At 34.0% G+C, this 23097-nt stretch overlaps 1 protein-coding gene across 3 annotated transcripts in view; it reads left to right on the top strand.

Annotated features, from left to right (window-relative positions):
- LOC105499042 (cilia and flagella associated protein 47) overlaps window positions 1-23097 on the top strand; it is a 469827-nt gene that overhangs the window by 364768 nt on the left and 81962 nt on the right. For all 3 annotated transcript variants that reach the window (XM_011771441.2, XM_011771442.2, XM_011771440.2), the window contains exons 53-57: window positions 850-957; window positions 3684-3795; window positions 6543-6647; window positions 10153-10309; window positions 19816-19914. In XM_011771441.2, coding sequence (XP_011769743.2) covers window positions 850-957; window positions 3684-3795; window positions 6543-6647; window positions 10153-10309; window positions 19816-19914 — 581 coding nt within the window. The remainder of the gene's footprint in view (window positions 1-849; window positions 958-3683; window positions 3796-6542; window positions 6648-10152; window positions 10310-19815; window positions 19915-23097) is intronic.

Here is a 23097-nt window from a genome sequence, read left to right as displayed (position 1 = left end):
GAGAAAATGACTTTTTCAAAACTGCACAAGTAAAAGATGACAGAGCTGAGATACCATCCCAGTTATCTTTTTTTTTTTTTTTTTCTTTTGAGACAGAGTCTCACTCTGTCACCTGGGCTGGAGTGCAGTGACGTGATCTCAGCTCACTGCAACCTCTGCCTCCCAGGTTCAAGCGATTCTCCTGCCTCAGCCTCCCGAGTAGCCGGGATTACAGGCGACCGCCACTTCACCCAGCTAATTTTTTGTGTTTTAATGGAGATAGGGTTCCACCATATTGGCCAGGCTGGTCTCGAACTCCTGACCTCATGATTCGCCTGCCTCAGCCTCCCAAAGTGCTGGGATTACAGGTGTGAGCCACCATGTCCGGCCCCCAGTTATACTTTTTTAGACTGTCACAAGCTCCGCTTCCCTGGTAGTTGAGGATGTGCTGATCATAAAGGAAGTTCTCTAGAGCTATATGTCACTTGATAGCATTCACATGAAAATGCACATGCATTCAACTAAAACTAAATTTGACGTAACCACAGTTAAAAAGCAGGGCTTTTTCTCTTCCACCTTCTGCAAGACATTTAAACTACTCATGTTTAAACATTTTTATTGATCCAGCAGGCGTTTATTAAACAGATATTAATGACAACACTGCTTTTCTTGAATAATGAAGTGATTTTCTCAACCAAAACTGAAGAATTAAAAATACATCTACAAATAGAGTAGTACATGTTACAGAGCAGTTGTCAAATGTTGTATTTAAAACCAACTATTTATACTAGTTTGGGGTATACTTCTTCTGCTAAATTTATTACACAAACTAAAACTGCTGACAAAATTTTGTGTATTTCTCTCCACCAGCATTATTTTTCAGCCTGAAATGGCTGAAGAGTTCTGGTATTTACTGAAATTAACTATTGAATTACCAAAACCAACCATAATTCCAGAAATACAGTGCGACCTTGGCAAGTAAGTTCTACTTAATAGATAAAGTTATTGCTTGCAAGAAAAATAGTTAATCTATTACAATATTGTTATAATGCATTCAGTTTCTAAAAAGAAAAATAAATATCTCTTTAGTCATTGATTTTTTTTTTCCTAGGGAAGGTTTGATATGTAAACTACATTGTGGAAAACTTGTCAAAGAAAAACAAATCAGGACTTAGCAAGGAAAGAGTTTTATTCAAAAGGATTATTACAACGGATAAAAAGAGACCATTGCAATAGGGAAAGACTCCCATTAGAAGTCTACAAGGGTCTGCAAAATCAAACAGAAAAAAGTTTGTCTTTTATAAAGTAAAGGAAAGACAAGCAGATATAGACAGAATCTTTGGAGGGAAAGCTGCCAAGCAAGGGACAATGGCCAGTGATGTCTAACAGGAAAAGGGTTTTACTGTGGTCAGCTAATTCCCAGGAGAAGCTGAGAAAGGGTCATGTTACTTTGTGTGTCTGCATGCTTGTGTAGGCTTAGGGACAAGCAGAGTTCAGGGGCTGGTGGGAAGGAGAGAAACCTGGCAAAAGTTTCCTCAAGGCAAAGGAGAGGTAAGCAATGAATAACTGTGAACATTTGGTCAGTGGGTTAATGCCATGATCCCTTGAGATATGACCATTCCTATTTAGATAGTTGAGTTCCTACTGTTTATCAAGTTTGGTGCTGGTAAATAGGGATAAAAAAGGCATAATCCCTACTTTTAAAGAGTATACACCCTAATGAGCAAATTAGTGCCTTTTAACTAATTTCTGTCCCTTGTCACATCAAAAGAGTGTTGCATTCTTCCAGTACATGCTCTTTAGCCACAACAATGACATTTGAAATTTTTTTCTTATAGTAGCATAGATATCTAGTATGAAAATATTTTATTCCTATTTTTCTAAGGTATTGTGTATGAGAAAACTTGGGAAATTGGTAATATATGAAGCAGATGCTTACCAAAAAATGATGAGAAATCTGTCATGATTTTTAGTATATTTTATTCATTATAATTAATGAAGTTTTGGTTATTTTCATTGAATTTCTTCATATGTCGCTGGTGAAAGAACAAATTCATGATTTACAGAGACTTGTTAAATTTGTAGTCTAGAATCATAAAACTGACATATAATGTTCTTTTTAAGGTGAATCATTTTATGCATATAGTTTATATAAAAACAAGAAAATGGTGATTTATATGAACTATATAATTTGAATTTATGAACTGAATTCTGCTCAGCACATATTACCTAATTTTCCTCTGTCACAGGGCCATAACATTGTGAAAAATAATATATGTATGGTGATTATTCCATTCTTTTTATTACAGATTTGATACCTAAATATTTTAATCTTAATTACTCTATATTGTTAGCAAGAAACAGTAAAGAGATATGAAAAACTGTACATCGATAAAATTATGTTATTATGTTATACTTTGACATTACAAAAAAATGAAGATGACAAGTTGGATGCTGTACATTCAAAACCATTAGAATTGATAGTTGAGAATTATGAACACTCATTTATTATTTGCTTAGAGCATAAATAGTCACATATTTTGGGCATTTACTCATCATCAATTCGGATCTTGTTAATGTTATGAATGAAAACTTTGTGCATTTATTACTCTATTATTACAACTAGACTGTGTTAGCTTTTTTTGGCTGGATTTAGCATTTATAAAACAATAAGTAAACATTATTCCTAAAACTGGAATATATTCTAATATCTAATATGGGATAACATTAGCTCTCAAAAATAGAGAGCCAAAGATTATTTAATTTAGTAAAATGTCGTTAGTTCATACATAATTATTTTGATTTTGAAACTAAAAGAAGTCATTATATTAGCTTCCTAGGGTTGCCATAACAAGAACCATAAACTGGGTGGCTTAAGACCACAAAACATGTATTGTCTCACAGTTCTGAAGGCTAGAAGTTTAAAATTAAGGGTTCACTATGACCATGCTCCTTCTGAAACCTGTAAGGGATAATTCTTTGTCTCTTTTAGCTTCTATTTCTTCTTCTTCTTCTTCTTCTTCTTCTTCTTCTTCTTCTTTTTTTCATGTTTTAGAGACAGGGTCTTGCTCTGTCACTGAGGCTGGAGTGCAGTGGCGCAATCATGGCTCACTGCAGCCTCAAACTCCTGAGCTATGCAATCCTTCTGCCTCAGCCTCCCAAGTAGCTAGGGCTACAGGCAAGCCACCATGCCTGGCTATTTTCAAAATTTTTTGTAGAGACAGAGTCTTGCTGTGTTGCTCAGGCTTGTCTTGAACTCCTGGCCTCAAGTGACCCTCCAGACTCAGCTTCCCAAAGCACTGAGATTACAGGCATGAGCAACTGTGTCTGGTCTCTTTTAGCTTCTTGTGCTTGCCAGCATCCTTTGGCTTTCTGTGACTTGTAGATACATCACTCTGATCTCTACTTCAACTGTTATATGGCCATCTTCTGTGTATCTTCACATGATTCTATTTACAAAGACACGAGTCATACTGGATGAAGGGCCTGTCTCACTCCAATAAGACATTATCTTAACTAGTTATATATGCAGTGACTCTATTTCCAGATAATATCACATTCTGAAGTACTAGGAATTAAGACTTCAATACATCTTATGGGGTGGCATATTTTAATTCTAGGGGTCATCAAGTTTATGGAATTAACACTAAATAAGTTTATGAATACCAGCAACTTTACTAGCTTTTTTTTTTTTTTTCTCCCAGGCATGTTACTCAGATCATTCCCTTAGTTAATCGTACACATGAAACCTTAAAATTGCAAGCAACAAACAGTAATCCTGAAAATTTTGTCCTGGATATTAACAGAAAATCACAAGTAAGTAAATTCAGAGAGCCATGAAATTTATTGCTGCTAAAGTATTTTCCAATTCTGATTTGGGGACACTGGTGGAGTATTATCACTTGAATTACTAAGGATTTAAATTTCTAAAATTTAAGAATTGAATTTTATATGCCCAGCATGGTGTCTCATGCCTGTAATCCCAGCACTTTGGGAGGCCAAGGCAGGCAGATCACTTGAGGCCAGGAGTTTGAGACCAGCCTGGCCAACATGGCGAAACCCCATCACTACTAAAAATACAAAAATTAGCCAGACGTGGTGTCACGTACGTGTAATCCCAGCTACATGGGAGGCTGAGGAATGAGAATCGCTTGAACCCAGCCTAGGCAACAGAGCGAGACTCTGTCTCCAAAAATAACTTTTTTAAAAAAAGAATTTATTTTATATACTTCTCCCCTTGAATTTTAATTTATCAACAAAACAATATCATGTTAATATAAATTTTTTAAATTATATATGCTAGAGTCATGCTCATGATTACTTCATTCTAATAAATTGGTTGTGTTTTCCTTCTCACCATTTTAGTAATCAGTTTTTGTAACAGTTTCCAATATTATCATTATTAACTCTATTGTCATTATATGTTATCAGGGCTCCAAGAGACCAGTTGTTTTCTAGCCTTTCCTGAGTTCTTGCCCATCCCCCATTCCTCACCCCTGACACAGACACACACTTTCAGACAATGCTGACAACTCTACCCCTCTCTGCTTCTTTCTCTGCCCAACTTTCTCATTCTTAGATCCTGGCAGAGGCTAGGTCCAGTCAATGATACTAAATCACTCTTCTGCTTCCTGCAAGTTACAAAATAAGATCCTAAGGTTTAGCATGACTATCTCTGTTTCTAAAGCATAGGACACCATTTATTTGCAGTGAGTGTCACACTTTCAGGTAACCATCAAAATGATAATTACAGTAGACTGTTTTTATCACCGGACTTCAAAGTAAATCATGAAGCCCTGCTAGTAGATATAGTATTTAAATAACGGCTTTTACTATTTGTTGTTTAATGATTAACAAATCTACACTTTGATTTATTTATATCTTAACATCTGTCTCTTGTCAGTTACTGATTGCCAACGTATGTAATGATATGAAAGTAGTTCTTAGCTATCATAATATGTCAAATTAGAAATCACTAATTACTATATTGCTAAAATTGGTGTATATGCTTTAATCTTAAAAAGAGTGTATTAAAATGTACACACATTATTGTATCATTCAATACATTTTTCCATAAATTATATAAAGTCTGATATTCAGGATATAATTTACATATTACTAAAATTCCTCATTAGATAGTGGTGTTTTTGTATCCTTTACATATCTACTTTTAGAGAACAATCTAATCTGTGGTCCAAGGGAAAATAAATGTAATATATTGCACATCCAAACTTACATTACATAATCAAGAATATAAACTCTGTTTTAACATTTCCAGCCATTGCTTTGTAGTCCATTAATTCTTCTATTCATTTATCAAACATTATTGATCACTGAATATGCAATTAACTCTAATATTAGAAAACAACTCAAAAAGTTATTTATGAGAAAAATACTATCACATTTTAGAAAGCAAATAGGAACACACATTAGTTGTAATGATAATAAATGAAAAATATATAGAGAGAAACATCTATATATTTATATCTATGGAGAGAATAAACTATTTTTCCAAATTTTCTAAGTTGAAGGACTATATAAAATACAATTTTACTTATTTTTGCTAAGTCTGACAGTGAAATTAGTAACCCTAAAGTGTATATTAACTGATAGTCCTGAAACATTCAAGATATCAGAGAGAGAGCCAGCCTGAGATACAAATATTAGATGTAGATAAACCACAATTGTATAATAAACAGGTGACTCCGTTCTAAATATAAAATTAAATTTGCATTTGCATTTTGTAGATAATTATCACAGTTTATTGGGCATCAACAGCTGTATTCTAAAAGGATTGAAAGATACTACTTAACTGTAATTTTGCCTTTTCAGAGTTTTTCTGGCAAAATATATTAGTGTAAAATAGTAGACTTCCTTTTCGTACATGTGCCACTCATGCTATCATTTTGTAAGTGTTTATCTTCAAATTAAATTATTTCCAGTGTAGCATTTTGATTACGTAATATACTCAAGCCCTTATTATATTGTGATAGAGTCACTGGGTTCTTTCACAGTCTCTAAAGAAGTAACTTGAACTAATACCGTACAGACGCAAATTATCCTAGCAGGTCACACGTTGAATGTGTACAAGATAGGAGGAAGAGGAAAATTTCCTTGCACATTAAAGAAGCATGTCTTACACCTTTGCTTAGAAACAGTTCTTTTCTTTTGATATTACCAAAGCAACAAATTAAGTTACCGGTGGTTTGACATGTACCTTGGGATGGCAATATGCTATGGGATCTTACATAAAATGTGTATGTCTTTTATTGAAGGTTCAAGCTCAGCTTTAAAAATTAACCCTGACTTCCTTTTACAGAATGAGTCCTCCATGTGGTGATTATCTTGGATAAGAACATGATGTGATCACCCCTGAACACTCTTTAACACGGGCCCTTTGAACAGTGTTCCAGGAGCAGGCACACTGAGAACAGATAATGTGTGCAAGGCAACACATTAATCACACAAACATCGACCCTGCATATACCTAGTACACAAATATACCAGCTCAAACCAAATGGGTATTAATTTTTGTTCCTCTTTTCCTTTTTCCATTTACACAGCTGATCATATCTCCTCACTCCACCACAGACTTACCTGTTCTCTTTTATCCTTCTGCACTTGGAAGAACTGATCATCAAGCTTGCATCAACTTCTACTGTGCTCAGGTATGATAGAGTATTCTCGGACCAAGCCACGTTAATGAAATTTCAAATCAATATATAAATAAATATAATTCATCATTCATTCAATTATCCTATTTTGCAAGTAAAACAAGTTAATTATAAGTTAATTAGTTAAATGATTTTTGTAAAATACAATATGCATTGTGTATATGCAGACATCTGAAGAAGGTTATTTTTAAATACATAGATCAGTGGAATGAAGAGAAATATATACCCAGATTTAAAACACAGATATTTTAATGTACATGGCAAATCACTGGCATTTATGTTAATTTTCTAACTTGAGTTTTACTACTCAACTTTCCATAAACTTACATATAAAATATAGAGTGCAATTTGTAAATATTTGTTATTTTTTTCCACTGCATTTTATCTGAACAGTGTTCCGAAGTATTAATTTTTAAAAACAATAGTTTATCACTTTTTGACAATCTCTAAATGTATCCCATGTCATTCTAAGAATAATCCCAGTTCATTCTCACCATAGTCCTATAATGGAAGTACTGTTATCAATCCTATTTTATGCATCAGGAATCTGAGACACAGAGAAATTCAAATCAGGCAACTAGTAAAAGGTTAAGGTATGACCTGAATCCAGGATAATCTGGTTTCAGCTCATCTTTATATCTACTTTTCACAGCTACTTAGTTAGCAAAGTGATTGTAACTCTCTTACTGCCAATTAAAATTTTATGTAAAATTTTACATTTATATTATTTTTACTTCTTCAAATGTTCATGGGGAGGAAAGCAAATGGAGGAAAGTACTTTATATCTTAGAAGACATCAAGGAGCTTACAGAACCCTGATATCTGAGGGGCAGTGGAATCAAATATAATACAGGGGTCTCCATGTCAGTACAGGGCCTATGGGTAACTGAAGTATCTTCGTTTCCAAAAATTTTTTTGATTTATTTTTAGAAAATTTGTTTTGAGGCTGTTAAATTGTCTAAATATTGTAATGACCAGTTAACACATGACCTGAGACAAATACTATAGAAATATGCTTCTTTTTCAAAAATATTAAAGGAGACAAACAGTAATCCTCTCACACAGAAGAAAATATATAATGGACATTATTTTCTTTCAGACAAGTAATTTTAACGAGGCTGTTCTTTTAAGCGATTGCTACATAGCAGGATTAGAACCCCTTCATCATAATTACTGGAGACAATTTTTTTGCTTGTATTTCTAGTGGAAAGCATATCTATTCAAGGACAGTCTTAGAACTCAGTAGGGAGATAATCAGTTCTGTAGCTTAATAGCTTTAAAAAATCCTAGCCTAGAAGTTGAATGCTAAATTCTTCATCAAACACAAAAAGGCTCAAACAAGAAAATAATCAGTTCAAACCTTCTATGAGTTAGTTGAACACTGATGGTTAATTTCAGTCACTCTGAATATCTCCTTCCAACTTGTAGCAAATCTATAAGGATTCAGCTATGATTAGACTTCAATCAATAATTCATGCTTTCAGCTACCAGGTCTAGACCTCCTCAACCTTTTCAATACATTGCTGTAACCTTGATGATTTTTCTTGCCCTATTTATCATTGAATCATTTACGTCTTCCTCTTTTATTTAATTCATCCAGTTGACATCTTTTGCAAGAAAAACTATTTCATAAACTTTTGAAAATGTGGTATGCATTATGTATGAACAGGCATCTAAAGAATATGTTTTTTTTTTAAATAAACTTTAGAGTTTATTTTTCTGAGTTTGGAATAACTTTTTACCATTAGGGAAATAGCCATATAGATTTCCATCCCTCTCTTGATTTAACTGATTAAATCTATCTAAACTGACACACACAGCTGATTAGCTGATTAATCTAAAGCCAACTAATGGCTGTTCTTACAGGGTAAGCTTTATTTCTGATGGTACTTCTTTGCTGGATTGAGGGAAATAGCTATGGTTCATTATCTGCTTCATCTGCTTCTGGTTTCAATTCATGTGAAAAGCTCTGCATTGTAAAAAATCTAACCATTCAGTTACGGTTAGGGTTTGGGTTAAGTTCAAATTGTTTGTGCAGATTTTGAATCCTGTGATTAATTTGGTCAGGACATCACAGCTGCAAATATCATGAACTTATATTTTATGCAACCAGAGTCTCTAAATTAAATTACATTACTACATAACAGAATAAGTGGAGCACTAGTAAGCAGCAAATGTGGTAAATTATAACTTCTCTTTGGTTTCAAAGATTATGTTCTGAGATTTTCTTTCTTAGTTTTCAGATGCTTCCTTTTCATTTTCAAATAGGTGCCTTGTATATTTCATTCATACTTGATTGTATGGTTTGTTTCATCTAAAGGTCAGAATAGCAAACATTAAGGAAGAAGTTATAAAATCAGAGTGGTTTTACAATCCAGCATGAGTCTATGATCTTTGTAGCCTGTGGCTATGCAAAGTTCTGATTATTCTTAACACGTTTTAATTTGCTGATGCTTGAACTCTGATGCTTGACTTTAGTCAGTCAATTTTGTGAAATCAAGTTAGGGCATTATTATTGAAAATACAGTGAATTTACATTATGCTAGTCAAATCTGTGACTAATAGTAATATAGTCATTTGAAGATAATATCCAGATGAAATTTTCCTTTAATTCTCTCTACTAAGGAGGCAGGATTTTATGAGTTTGCTTTCACTACTTCTCCTTATTTGAAGTAATCTTAAAGCAAGCTTCCCTCTTTTTATTGGAATTTAAGCTTGGAAACATCTATACAGTTTGAGATATTATAAAGTAGGACATTGTTTGTGATCCTTTTATTCATCTGCAACATTAGCAAAGTGTTTGTTGCAGAAGTTTAAGAGACCCTAGAACTGAGTCACAGTCTACTGTACTTTGAAGGGACTTTTATCCTAAACTACAAAGAGATTTTCAAACGGAGCTTTATGTGCTTACGAAACTTAGATAAAAATAATAACCACATTCAATCTCCTTCACATAAATTTTTATTCATTTATCCATATCATACAATAAGAGATAATGCACTGGACTCGATGATGGGGATAAATAATATGGCATGCAGTTGTATGTTTTTCCTTTTATTGGAGCTTCAATCTGTGCCTCATCTTCTTTGCCTTAATGTGGTAGCTATCTGAATTTCATTTGAAATTCACCCAAAGAGTTTGGAAACTACATGCAGCGTTTGGTACCAAGTTTGTTTAAAAAAAAACTTGAACAGAAGTGCCAGATTTTCCATTGAACTTTCTCTTTTATGTTGCTATAATAACTTTATGTGCATTGAAATATTTTGATATTTGAATATTGCACTTTTGCCCTCTTCTGCCTCAATGTAAAAATACATAGAATTATTTTTCCATAAAATTAAAAGGAATTTGGAAAAGAAAGGAAGAATAAAGCAATGCTTTTTAGCAACAAAACTTTTCTTATCTGTCCAGATTTTTATATGCATTATACTTATTAAGTATTGCAAATAAAGTATATGCAGTTAGGACACATATGTTATAAATAATTATCTTCAAACAGTTTACAGAATGGAAATTCTACTTATCTGGAGTAGGACTATTTCCCCAGCCTCTAGACACAGAAAGAATAACCACACGCATTGGTCTTCAGTCATCTATTGTTATACCTTTCAAAAATCCCACAACGGAAGATGTCCTCATTGATATCACACTGACAAGTAAGTTGTTTTTCTGATATTTTACATGTTATTTTATAGGTATTTATCAGACTTATTTTATCATAGAATCAAAACATTTTAGAACAAATGAATACTCTAGAAATCTATAGAGCAAATTATCTTATAAAAGAGAAAACAAGATTTGAGAGATGCAGTATTTTGGCTGAAATCACAGCTCATAATGGTACAGAATCAGAATTAGATATCTATTTAACAAATCAAGTTCTTCCAATTTGATCTGTCAACCCAAATATGTAAATTAGTAGATCTGTAAGATTCTTATGATATTATTCAAATATGCCAATGCTTATTCCTCGAAACTTTATAGAAATTCTGATATTGTGATTTTGTTTCATTTTTACATTTTCTTAATAAAGAGACAACATATTTGGAATAAATTTTGGCTTCAACTAGTCTTGTCCTTTTTTTATGCCATGTTGAGGGTGCGTGTTTTTAATTAGATTATTTGAAGAGTTTGATCACTTTATATTAAACAAATAAATAATGTGAGTCTGAATTAAAAATTAACTCAGCATGAATTTTTTGAAACACGTTTTCAATCTAATATCAAGCATTACCAATTTATCTTTTCAACTATTATTACTACTTCTACTCAAAATATTATTAGTGCAATTATTGGGTTAAAGTTATATATTTTGTGATTTTTTATATGCATGACCAACTTACTCTCCAGAATGTTTATACCTTTGCAATTCATGCTGCAATTAGGAGTATAATATAGACATTACCTATTTTCCAGAACTGTGTAAGCCCTGGGTAATAACATTGTCTTTAATCTCCATTCATCTGATTGAAAGAACATTATATTTTATCATCATTGCAAATTTTTGATTGATGTTGAAGCTGAACATGTCATTTAACTGTTGCACTTTGGTGCTTTTCCATCATTTCTTCATCTTCTTGGATTGAAATAATTTTAAATATTAAGAAAGTAATTTCATCTCATGTAAAATTCCCTTATAAGAATTTTGGCTGCGATCAGGAGAGGCATGTGGTGTTTAATAAATGTTGACTGTAAGCTCAAGGAAATTAGTATTTTAAGATGGAAAAGACTTGAGCATATGTATAAGCAGAAGGGAGAAGCCAGGGTGGAGCAGGAGTTAAAGATATAAATGATGTAAGGTTTAACTGATAGGCTAAGGGTCTAGGAGGGTTGGAATCAGAGCAGAGGTAAAGAAAGAACTGAACAGGAGAGGATTTCTTCCTCGGGTGGGGGTAAAATAAAACAAATATGGATGTCAATAAATTGGTAGGTAGTGGAAGGGCTTTGGAATTAGGAGCAGTCATATATTTACATTTTTATCTGCTGAGGAAAAGAGATATAGTAGAGAATTTGAAGAGTGGAGTGGTGGTTTGAAATAACTGTTAGAGAAAAAGGAACATGGAACTGACAAAATTAAATATAAAAGTTATTGTGTTTGGCTGGGATTTAAATCATAAATTTAGATATGCACCAAAAAATATGTCTTTGTGATATTTATACCAATTGTAGGGCACAGAATTTCTAGAATGTGAGCACACAAGACATATTAATGGATCTTTCCAGGGAATGGAATTATTCAGGATAGGTGCAGCCAAATTACTTTATAACTATGAGCATGTTAATAAAAACAAATTTGGATTAAGATTTTAACATTAAAAATAAATTTTAAAATAATGTAACTTTCTAATTTTCTAACATTGCTATACATTTCTTTCTGCTATGTAACAATTAAACATAGTAAGTTGACAATTAAAAATTGATCAGTCTTTTGCAGTTCAAAACAGTCTCTTTTAAGTAAACTCACTCTCTCGGGCAAATGTTCAGGCTTTGTTTCTCCCGCTTCTTCCTTAAACCTGAGGAGATGTGAGACAAAGGAAGATTCACAGACCTTTGATGTCTTATTTCTCTTTCTCTGTCTCCCTATCCTATGTGAAAAAGAACATCTTTCCCCTTTGTTGGTGATGGCATCTCCCTTTCTGCTATATTCTTATCCTTCTCCCTTTTGTGGGTTTTTTTAATGCATTATCTACGTATCTACTTGTGCTTATAGTCGTTGGTGGCTAAGCCTCACAATTTGATCTACAGAAAAACAGGGTCTACAGAAAAACATGACTGATGAGAAGAATTAAAATATTTAATATATATGCAAAATATACTCATTAAAAGTAGAGATTAATACTGTATTAGTTCATTTTTGCACTGCTATAAAGAAATACCAAGACTTGGTAATTTATAAAGGAAAGAGGTTTAATTGACTCACAGTTCTTCATGACTGGGGAGGCCTCAGGTAACTTACAATCATAATGGAAAAAAAAAAAAACAGGCATATGTTAACATGGCGGCAGGGGAGAGAGATCAAGTGTGTAGGAGGAAATATCAAACACTTATAAAACCATCAGATCTCATACAAATTCACTCACTCTCATGAGAACAGCATGGGATAAACCACCCCATAATCCAGTCAGTTCCCATAAGATTCCTCCCTTAACACCTGGGGATTACAATTTAAGATGAAATTTGGGTGGTGGGGACACAAAGCTAAACCATATCAAATACCTTCTCATTTAAATATTTGTAAATGTCTTTAAATTATTTCATGATAGCAGTAGGCAATCTCATTTTGGCTTTTAAAAGAAGATGTAAATTTTCTTACAGATTCTACAGAATTTTAAAAAATTTCTTAGGCAAGTTGATAACAAGACTCATCTCACTAAATGGTTCCTTGCTGGTGTGAGGAACCTCACAGCATTTCAGATCCTGCATCCTGCATTCCTCATTTCTCTCTCTCTCTCTCTCTCTCCCTCCCTCCTCATTAGCTGCAAATCCTGGAATGATTTCTTCCCCTTATGGATAGCATGGCAACTTGTACATAGCTTGATTTAAATATTTGTCACACTCATTGTAGCTAATATTTGTTAATCCCACAATATTTGTGAGATCTTTGCAGGCATGATCTATTAGTAACTTGAGCAAATAAGACAGAGCAGGCTTTTGATGCTTGTCTGCTGAATGACTGGACCATAAATAAAATACCCAAATTTCTAAAACTTAGAGATAACACAGTAGAAACTAAGTACCAAAGATCTTTGGAATATCAAAAGGCATTATTTCTGGGAGAAGTATAAAAATAGAAATAGCCAAGATATTAGCAGGAGAAAAGACAGAGAATTGGGCAACCCGGAAGTTTGATAGTCAGTTTGAAATTCTGAAAACGCTGCCTTCTTAGAAAAAGTAGTGAATTTGAAGATCTTTATATATTTTATGTATTTCTAACTCCGTCTGTGTAGTGATAGAAGAAAAATTTAAGCCGAATTAAGTTTAACAGAGTTTAATTGAGCAAATACTGATTCATGAATCAGGCAGCCTCCTAAGCCAGAGTAGGCCCAGTAACCAGCATGGCCATGTGGTATAAGATTTATGGACAGAAAAAGGAACGTGACATACAGAAAACAGAAGGGAGGTACAAAAACAGCCGAATTGGTTACAGCTCTGAGTTTGCCTTATTTGAACATGGTTTGAACAGTTGGCAACCTCTGATTGGCCAAACCTCAGTGATTGGCACAAGAGTAGGCTTGTAGTCTGTTTATAGTTCCGTATAGCTTATAGTTCTCTATGTACAGAGAAACCTTTGGGTTGAACTTAAAATATGTAAAGAGGCAGTTTTAGGCTAAACTCTTTAATGCTATCTATCTATCTGCCTATCTATCATCTTTCTATCTATGTATCATCTATCTACATATCTATCTGAGAGAGAGAGGCAAAAGAGAGAGGAGATATGTTAGGATATTGAAAAAGTCTTAAATACTATCATAAGGAATCCAACTTTTATCCTCTAGATAATGAGAGTTTTCAAAAGATTAGCTGTACTTTATAACCCGCATTTTGAATGCTGACTCTAGAATTATTTGTGGATGATGGATATGGATGGGTTGGGGGAGAACTGGAATTGAGAAGCAAAGCTCAGAAGATTTAAGCCAGTAACAGTGGAAAAGTCCATGACCACAGGTAGCAGAAAAGTTCACAATATATACCTAGAGTTTTCCCAAAAGTCTGAGAATCTGTTTCTTTGGCAAACATATTTAATGTTTCATGTTTCCAGACTACTTTTTCTTCAGACAACTATACTATGTTGCCTAAAACTATGTTTCTAGAGGCTTACCTATATTCCTGATATTTTTAACACTCAAGATGAGTGTTTTGTTATATCCATCTTAAAATAGTCTGATGCTAAATATTATTGTGGTTGTGCTATTTGGAGAAGAAATTGAGCACCTTGGGCACACACTGGTCTGTGCATTACAACAAACTTACCATTATTTCCTAAGGAGAATTTTGGCACCATTCACAGGGAATTACTTAGTAGAGTGGCTTCCCATTCACTCAAGCATAAATACTTGTTATGCTCCACAATTTGCACATGAGGGTGTGAACCCGACCTTTAACTTAACTTTCAGTTAAGGCATATGGTGCCCTTGTAATTTAACAGGTGATGCACAGTTGTGATTGAATCTGGGGATACATGATAGTTACCAGTTATAAAGACTATACTGAGCACTTCATGTGTGTGATTCTTTATGTTATCTCAGGACAAGAAATATGCAACTAGTATTTATCTGGGCCATTGTCCAGCTACCAACACCCATAATTCTTTTGGGTATTTCCTCTGGCTGCCCTAGTGAGTTAATTTTTCCTCAACCTATGGATGACAGGAAGTGGTGGAAAAATATAACAGTTCCCATTCCCCTGAGCAGTATACCTTTGAGATGTGTGTTCTGCACTGGCTCTCAGAGTTCCCTAGCTGCCTTGAACCTCATGTATCCACAGTAGTAACTTCCTTTATAATACACCATTCATTGTAGTCCTAATCTTTGTCTCACTTTTGCACTTCCCTACTGACATTTCCTGAGGTGACGTCCCAAATAACAACTTCTGAGGAAACCCCAACTAAGACAGGAACCCTCTGAAATAGTCATTATATCTGTTTTTAAGGAGGATAAAATTGATTAATGGAGAGGCTTAACAACTTGTTCATGATCACAGAGCTATTAAGTGAAGGAAGTAAGATTAAAATCCCAACTCTGCAAAGCCAGGTTTCTGTATACCTTTGCACATGGCTTCTCAGTAAGCAGGCAGAACAATTTCTCACTAACTGTTCACCTAGTTATATATAAAACTGAAAAGCTCGAGTGGAGAGATAGTAAAGAATTACAGGAAAGACTTGCAATCTGTTTCTGTGAGTGGTCTGAAATCTATTTAACAGATTAAATAGAAGGAGCCAAAAGCCCAGTACTTGAAATCAACTACACCCTCTCCCAACCACATTAAGAATTGTGTTCAGTGAATTTCACTGTTTCGTGATGTCGTTTACCCATAACACCAGATTGCATAGAAATATTTTAAGGAGGTCATCATGATGTACTGGTGAAGATCAGTACATCAAAGCCTTTCTTATTACATTGCAATCTTTTTAAATGAAATCTTTTTAAGAATCAGCTGTTAGTATCAGGAAGAATGGTTGCCTCTTTTGAGCAATTGTCTGGTTTTTGTACTGTGGAACCTGATTATGTCACTACATTTTTCCTCAGTATATTGGTTTCTAAGAAAACATTTTGGCTTATTCCAAGTAAGTGACATGACCATACTGTGTCTCATCCTTGACTGCAGATGGTGTCCCTAATCTTGTTTCAACTTTCTAAAAAATTATTCTAATTCATCTTTTTTTGTATTTCATATTTTTGTGATATACCCAACTTAGGAATAGAACTCTTCACGCAAGGAGATGTGCAACCTGTAACAGGAACAGGGGGGAATTTTTTGTTTTGTTTTGAGACAGGGTCTCACTTGGTCACCTAGGCTAGAGTGCAGAGGCACAATCTCAGCTCACTGCAGCCTGCACCTCCCGGGCTCAGATGATTCTCCCACTCCACCCTTCCCAGTAGCTGGGACCACAGGCATGTGCCACCATGTCCAGCTAATTTTTTTATATGTTTTGTAGGGACGATGTTTTGCCATGTTGCCTAGGCTGGTCTGGAACTCCTGACCTCAAGTGATCCGCCTTCCTTGGCCTCCCAAATTGCTGGGCTTATGAGCCACTGCACCCAGCCCACAGAGAGAATGTTCGAAAGAGCTTTCAGTTGAACATTACCCAAGGCAAGGTGTAGAGACGATAATGTTTCAGACATCCGTACATATTTGAAGCCATGCCAGTTTCAAAAGGTTAATAAGATAGGGTGGCAAGAGAGGAGGGACCTGAACCACCTGAGGGTAGTAAAGATGTCTCTAAAGTAAACCATTAATGAATCCCATGAGGAGCAGGATGCTGCAGAATAGCTTTCAAACAGTCTGGGTAGCTAGGATTTATTAAGATCCCTTTATGTTACCACACTTGAGCTTTATCAACATGACTGTACCCAAACTCCCCCCAAAATCCTGGAAGTCACTATTCCTGCCTTTCCAATGAGGAACCTCAGGCTGAAAAACTCCCCAAAGCCATACAGTGAGTAAGCGGTGGAACAGCATGTTGAGCTCATTGTGTCTGACTGCCCTCTTTAGGACCACTCAATTTTTTATCTGCTCAGAGATGGTAGTTTTAAAGCCGGTTACATGATCTAAAATATGGCACTTGCCCCTCTCTTTGACATCTCCCCTTGGATCTTAGGGGAACAGGCCTCCCTCCATTCCATCCAAAGTCCCTAAGAAATGCCCCTACTGCCATTCGTTTCACATTTTCTCAGCTGTCTCTCCTCTTTTTCACTCTGCCATCCAACACTGGCTTGGCCTAATATATACATGCTTTGGCTTCCTCTTGTGTATATATATGCTTTGTACACATACATATGTCCTGTGTGTACATACACCCTGTACATACATCCTGTCGTGTACATACACGCTTTGGCTTCCTGGACGCGTACCCTCGCTCAGTGACTGGTGTCCATGGACACAATTCTCACAGTATTTTCTCATCCGTAATTATGTCCCCTACCCAAGACCGCATCTCTCAAGTTTCGACCCTGCTCAGATGGGAATAAAGGCGGAGAAAGAAAGGGTAGCCATGAATGAAAGTAAGCAACTGAGATGAAACATTAGAAGTTAGGGGCTGATTTACACATATTACACATTTAAGGACACATCTTCATTCAATGTTCTAAACCTTTGTTGGCAGTCTTTTAATAGTCGATCATTGAGCATCTATTTCATGCTGGAAACTGTTGTATGTGCATTCCAAAACTATCCCCCATGTGGAGAAAACATATGTATATGTATCTGCAAACATACACCCACATAAATACATTCATTGTTTTTGATTTTGTATGGCACTCAGCATGGACTGTATACTTAAAAGTTGTGTAAATGAGTGAATCAGTAATTAATGAATACAAAACTGTTTTGATTACTTTTCTATTAAAATAGCTATCGTCTGGAAATTATTCACTTTCTATTCAATCCAAATTTAAATGCAATATTAGTGATCTGATTCAAATATTTAAATAAAAATGAATTCTGTTTTATATATCGGTAGTTTATTGGTGCAAAACAAAATAGCACTGAATAAAACTAGGCTTACTAATTAACATAATATATTAGTTTTACGGATATTAACTTTCATATGAGAATTAGTCAATGAAAACAAAGTACATTGATGCATTCTTTTTGGCTTTGGGTTAATTATGGCCATGATGTTCACCAGCAGTAAAGTAATAAAGTGCACAATGTCGCATAATTATAAGTTAATCACACTTACATGATGTGGAGAAGAAATAACAGTGCATTTCATTTCACATGGTAGAATTAGTTATGAAAATCCCTGGAGGTCCTCTGAGTCTTATCTAAAGTAGATCCAGAGTTGAACAAATATTTATGTAATATATGTAGTAATCATTGCAAATTGCCAGTCAGGATGAGCATGGTTTTATACTTAAGAAGAAAGATAAATTGGTGTAAGAAAAACTCCCGGAACCTAAAAATCCCTCCCAAATTCAGACATGCAACTTTTAAAACATTTGAATTAATAAATAGATAGTATTGAGAAATTTGAGACTTTTTGGCGGGGAAGTTGGGGTATCAAATATATTAAGTCTTTATAACTCAGTTTAATTGGATTATTTGTCTTAGTTTATTTTGCTCATGAGAAATAGTTAATGTTATTGTACTAATAGAAAGTAGATGTAGAATAATTACAACCATTTTTGGTGAGTAATCTGAGACTCTACTTGCTTACAATTATTTTATTTTTAGATGCTGATAAGTTACCTTAACATTTGAAACTTGTTTTATTTGATTCTTGATTAATAACACTCCAAATTCAGTAAACAATATTTGAGAGCTTATCAAAATTCCTATTCCCAGGTCCACATTCATTTATTCTGATTCATAAGGGCTGGGGTGAGGCCCTGCCATCACAAGCTATTCCAGTGCAGGTTGTCAGAAGACTCCACTTTTAGAAACACTGATCTATATACAATGATCTCAAAACATGTTTCCCTTTTATCATATACCACTGTTAGTAAATATCTTTTGGCATTTCCTTCAACATATATATATATTTACATTTGAAATGTAACCACTTAGCACCATCAACTCATATTTTTAATGTAAGTAGAGCTTATCTTTTAAATAGAGAATTAATAAACATATTTTTGTATTTATTGGTTTAAACTTATTGTTAACATTGGATAAATGTTGTCTATTTGTGCATATTTATATATAGGCCATCCTTCTGTGTCCATAGTGGATAGATTTCAGAACCTCCAAGGATATCACAATCCGTGAATCCCCATGTCCCTGACACAAAATGGCAGAATGTGTGCATGTAACCTACACATACACTCTCATATACTTTAAATCATCTCTAGATTACTTAGAATACCTAATGCAATGTAAATGCTATATAAATAGTTGTCATAGTGTATGATGTAGGGAATAAAGACCAGGAAAAACCATCCATTATTTTTTGAAGATTTTCAATCTGCCTTTGGTTGAATCCATGGATGTGGAACCCATGGATACAGAAGGCCAGCTGTATTCATCAGTACAATCTATTTTTAAATAGCAGGCTCAAATAGACTCTTAATATCTGCTTGTTGAGTAGTTCACTCTTAGTATCTGCTTGTTGAGTAGTTCAAATTAAAATTCGAAGATTTTTAAAATATAGAGATGTGGTCTTGCTATGTTGCCCAGACTGGCCTTGAACTCTTGGCCTCAAGCAATCTTCCTGCCTCAGACTGCCCAGTAGCTGGAATTATAGGCACATGCCACTGTGTCCACCTGAAAGTTCCAAGAATTTATGAGTTTATTTTTTTAAACATCATAGATAAAGCCATTTATATTATTAAATATGTTCTTCAAAAATACAATTTAAATCTCATTTTAAAATATACTTTGAAAGATATTCATCTTATAAGTTTCCTATTAGAGGATAATTTTTATTCTATTTCCATCTCCAGTGCTGTTTTTCTTCTTGAATATGACATTGAAGTGTAACATCTCTTTATTTTTTAATTAGGTGTGGAACATCCCAGGAATCTTGTCATTGATCATTGCTGGGATAGCTTCATCTATGAGAGTCCTGCCTTCAGATTTAGTTCTGTGAGTGAAATACAAGGTACAGGATTTCTACCTTACATTCTATCATTCTGTTTGTTGTTGCATTTCAGAGATAATGAAATATATGTCTATTGCCTGAGTAAATATTTAACACAAATTAAAAATATAGTTTTAAAATTTTGGAACAAATTTTAGTAAGTTGACAGAAAAACATGGATGGATGGCAAAACCTTTATATATATATATATATATATATATATATATATATATATATATACACACACACACACACACACACACACATATTCATTACATTTGTATTATTTTTAATTCCTCAGAACATAAGTAAGATTTGCCAAGTATTTTAACTTTGAAATTTTCCATGGTTGAATAGCATACCACTTAACACATGGTTATATGAGTCAAGAAAGATTTCAGAAAATTATAAATAGTGTGTTAAAACTACTGATACTAATAAAAAGTAGTATACTGATACTAATAAAAAGTAGTATCAGTAGTTTTAATACTAATAAAAAGTATCAGTAGTTTTAACTACTGTTTCACTGTGAATTTATTGCAGGGTATACATTTTTGTTGTTTTGTTTTGTTTTGTTTTGTTTTGTTTTTGAGACTATTTTTGTTGTTGTTTTGTTTTGTTTTGTTTTGAGATGGAGACTCACTCTGTTGCCCAGGCTGGAGTGCAGTGGCGCAATCTCGGCTCACTGCAACCTCTGCCTCCCGGGTTCGAGCAATTCACCTGTCTCAGCCTCCCAAGTAGCTGGGACTACAGGCACACACCATCCCGCGTGACTAATTTTTGTATTTTTAGTAGAGATTGGGTTTCACCATACTGGTCAAGCTAGTCTCGAACTCCTGACCTCAGGTGATCCACCTGTCTTGGCCTCCCAAAGTGCTGGGATTACAGGCATGGGCCACCGCGCCCAGGCTATATCTATTTCTTCTATATATTAACCACCCCACCTGTGTGTTGATGAATAGGAAAAATTCTAAGAACTAACGAAGTTTCTTAAAAATCTAAAGCTAAAAAAGTATGAATTTGCTTAACAATGATAATGTTTTAAAAATACAAAACATAATTGTTTTGGTAAATATAATATATGAATTATCTTAACATAATTAATACAAAAATACTAACTGAAATAAATAACCACTACTAACATTTCAGTAAGAATGGGTTAATTTCTCTTACATTTTCTGTAGCCATTTATAAAAACATCCTAAATGTCATTAATTCAATTCATTTTCTACAACTTCAAGGGACAGGTGGGTGTTATTATTATTCTCACTGAATTATGGAGAGTGCAATTCAGAAAAATTAACTTACAAAGAATCAAAATCATTGCTTAATGGCATACCTGAATCTTTTTGTATTTCAAAATTTTTGCTATTTCTTTGCAATGCATTAAAAGGAATATGAACAACAGTTCACAAAAGCGAAAGTACAAATGGCCAAAAAATGGTTTAACATATGTTCAATGTCACTAATAATCAGATAGTGATTTTTTAAAATGACCATCTAGATTTGTTTCCCTTTTTTTAAGTTTGTTTTTGTCTTTTAATGGAACTACAATCGCTAATGTTTCTATAGTGAAGCTGGAATAATCAAACAGTACTTGTGGGAATACGAATTACTACATAGTTTTTGGAAAGCACTCTTTGTAACGTATTAAAAGAAACTTTGCAACTGTAATTCTTTTGACCTAGTAATGCCAGTTCTGTTGGTTGGAATGTAAAGTAGTACAACTACTGTGAAGATCAGTTTAGAGGTTCCCCAGAAAACTAAAACTAGAACTACCATATGATCCAGCAATCCCACTGCTGGGTATATACCCTAAAGAAAGGAAATCAGTATATTGAAGGGATATCTGTACTTCCATGTTTATTGCAGCACTATTCACAATAGCCCAGATTTGGAAGTAACCTAAGTGTCCATGAACAGATGAATGGATAAAGAAAATGTGGTACATATACACAATGTAGTACTATTCAGCCATAAAAGAGAGGGAGAGAGAGTGCCATTTGCAACAACATGGATAAAACTGGAGGTCATTATGTTAAGTGAAAGACAGACTTCTCATGTTCTCACTTATTTGTGGGATCTAAAAATAAAACAATCGAACTCATGGAGATAGAGAGTAGAATGATGGTTACCAGAGACTGGGAAGAGTAATGGGTGGGGGTGGGGCCATGAGGAGAAGAGGGGAGGGTTAATGGGTACCAAAAAATAGAAAGAATGAATAAGTTCTAGTATTTCCTAACACAACAAAGTGACTATAGTAAAAAATAATTTAATTGTACATTTAAAAATAACTGAAAGGGTATAATTGGACTATTTGTAACACAAAGCATAAATGCTTGAAGTGATGGATATCCCACTTACCCTGATGTGATTATCACACATTCTTTGCCTGTATCAAAATATGCCATATACCCCATGGATATATATACCTACCAGATACCAGCAAAAATTAAAAATTAAAACAAAGATATATTCAAAGTATGGTTAATGTATGAATAAATACACTTGATATTGCATTTTTTATAATAGCAAAAAATTGAAAACTGCCTTCATGTCAAATAATATTGTTATATTTGTGGCAACTATTTATACGTCTGCTGATACTTAATTTTACTGATTCATTAAATACTTGAGCCATTTTCTGTTTTTAACATTTCTTCCATTGATTCCACACTTTCAATGTCGTTCCACATTGTGAAATCAATTGAAAATTCACCTACATTTTCTTTTTCTTCTCCTTTGCTTTTAATGAGGAAATGGTTACAGGTAGGTAGGCAATTTTTCTCTTTCAGTTCATCTATATTGTGCTTTTTTGCTATGTAATGAAAACCTAATTTGAATGCCCCTCAATTGGCCGCTTTTCCTTTTTTTTCTTGAATAATAATAATTATTTTGTTGCTATTTATGTTTGCAATGTGACTTATCTGATATTCAGGTCATATATGTACTTTTCCATGCATCTGTATTTCAGATCTAATGCCAGTGCCATACAGTTTAAACCCCATGGTTTTGTTTTCCTATTTTCTTTCTTTCTTTCTAGTGTCTTTTAAATGGTTTATTTTCTCTTACCTACTTATTCTTCTAGTAAAAATTATAATACATTTTTATCAAACCCCTCCCAAATCCCAATAATTACTTAATGGCAATTACATTTGGGGACAACTACATCTTTATAGTATTTAAACTTCTTTTTCAGGGACA

The sequence above is a fragment of the Macaca nemestrina genome, chromosome X, assembly GCF_043159975.1.
Source record: "Macaca nemestrina isolate mMacNem1 chromosome X, mMacNem.hap1, whole genome shotgun sequence".
In the NCBI taxonomy this organism is placed as follows: domain Eukaryota; kingdom Metazoa; phylum Chordata; class Mammalia; order Primates; family Cercopithecidae; genus Macaca; species Macaca nemestrina.
Note: the sequence above shows the minus strand (reverse complement) of the source record. Positions and strands in the feature narration are given on the sequence as shown.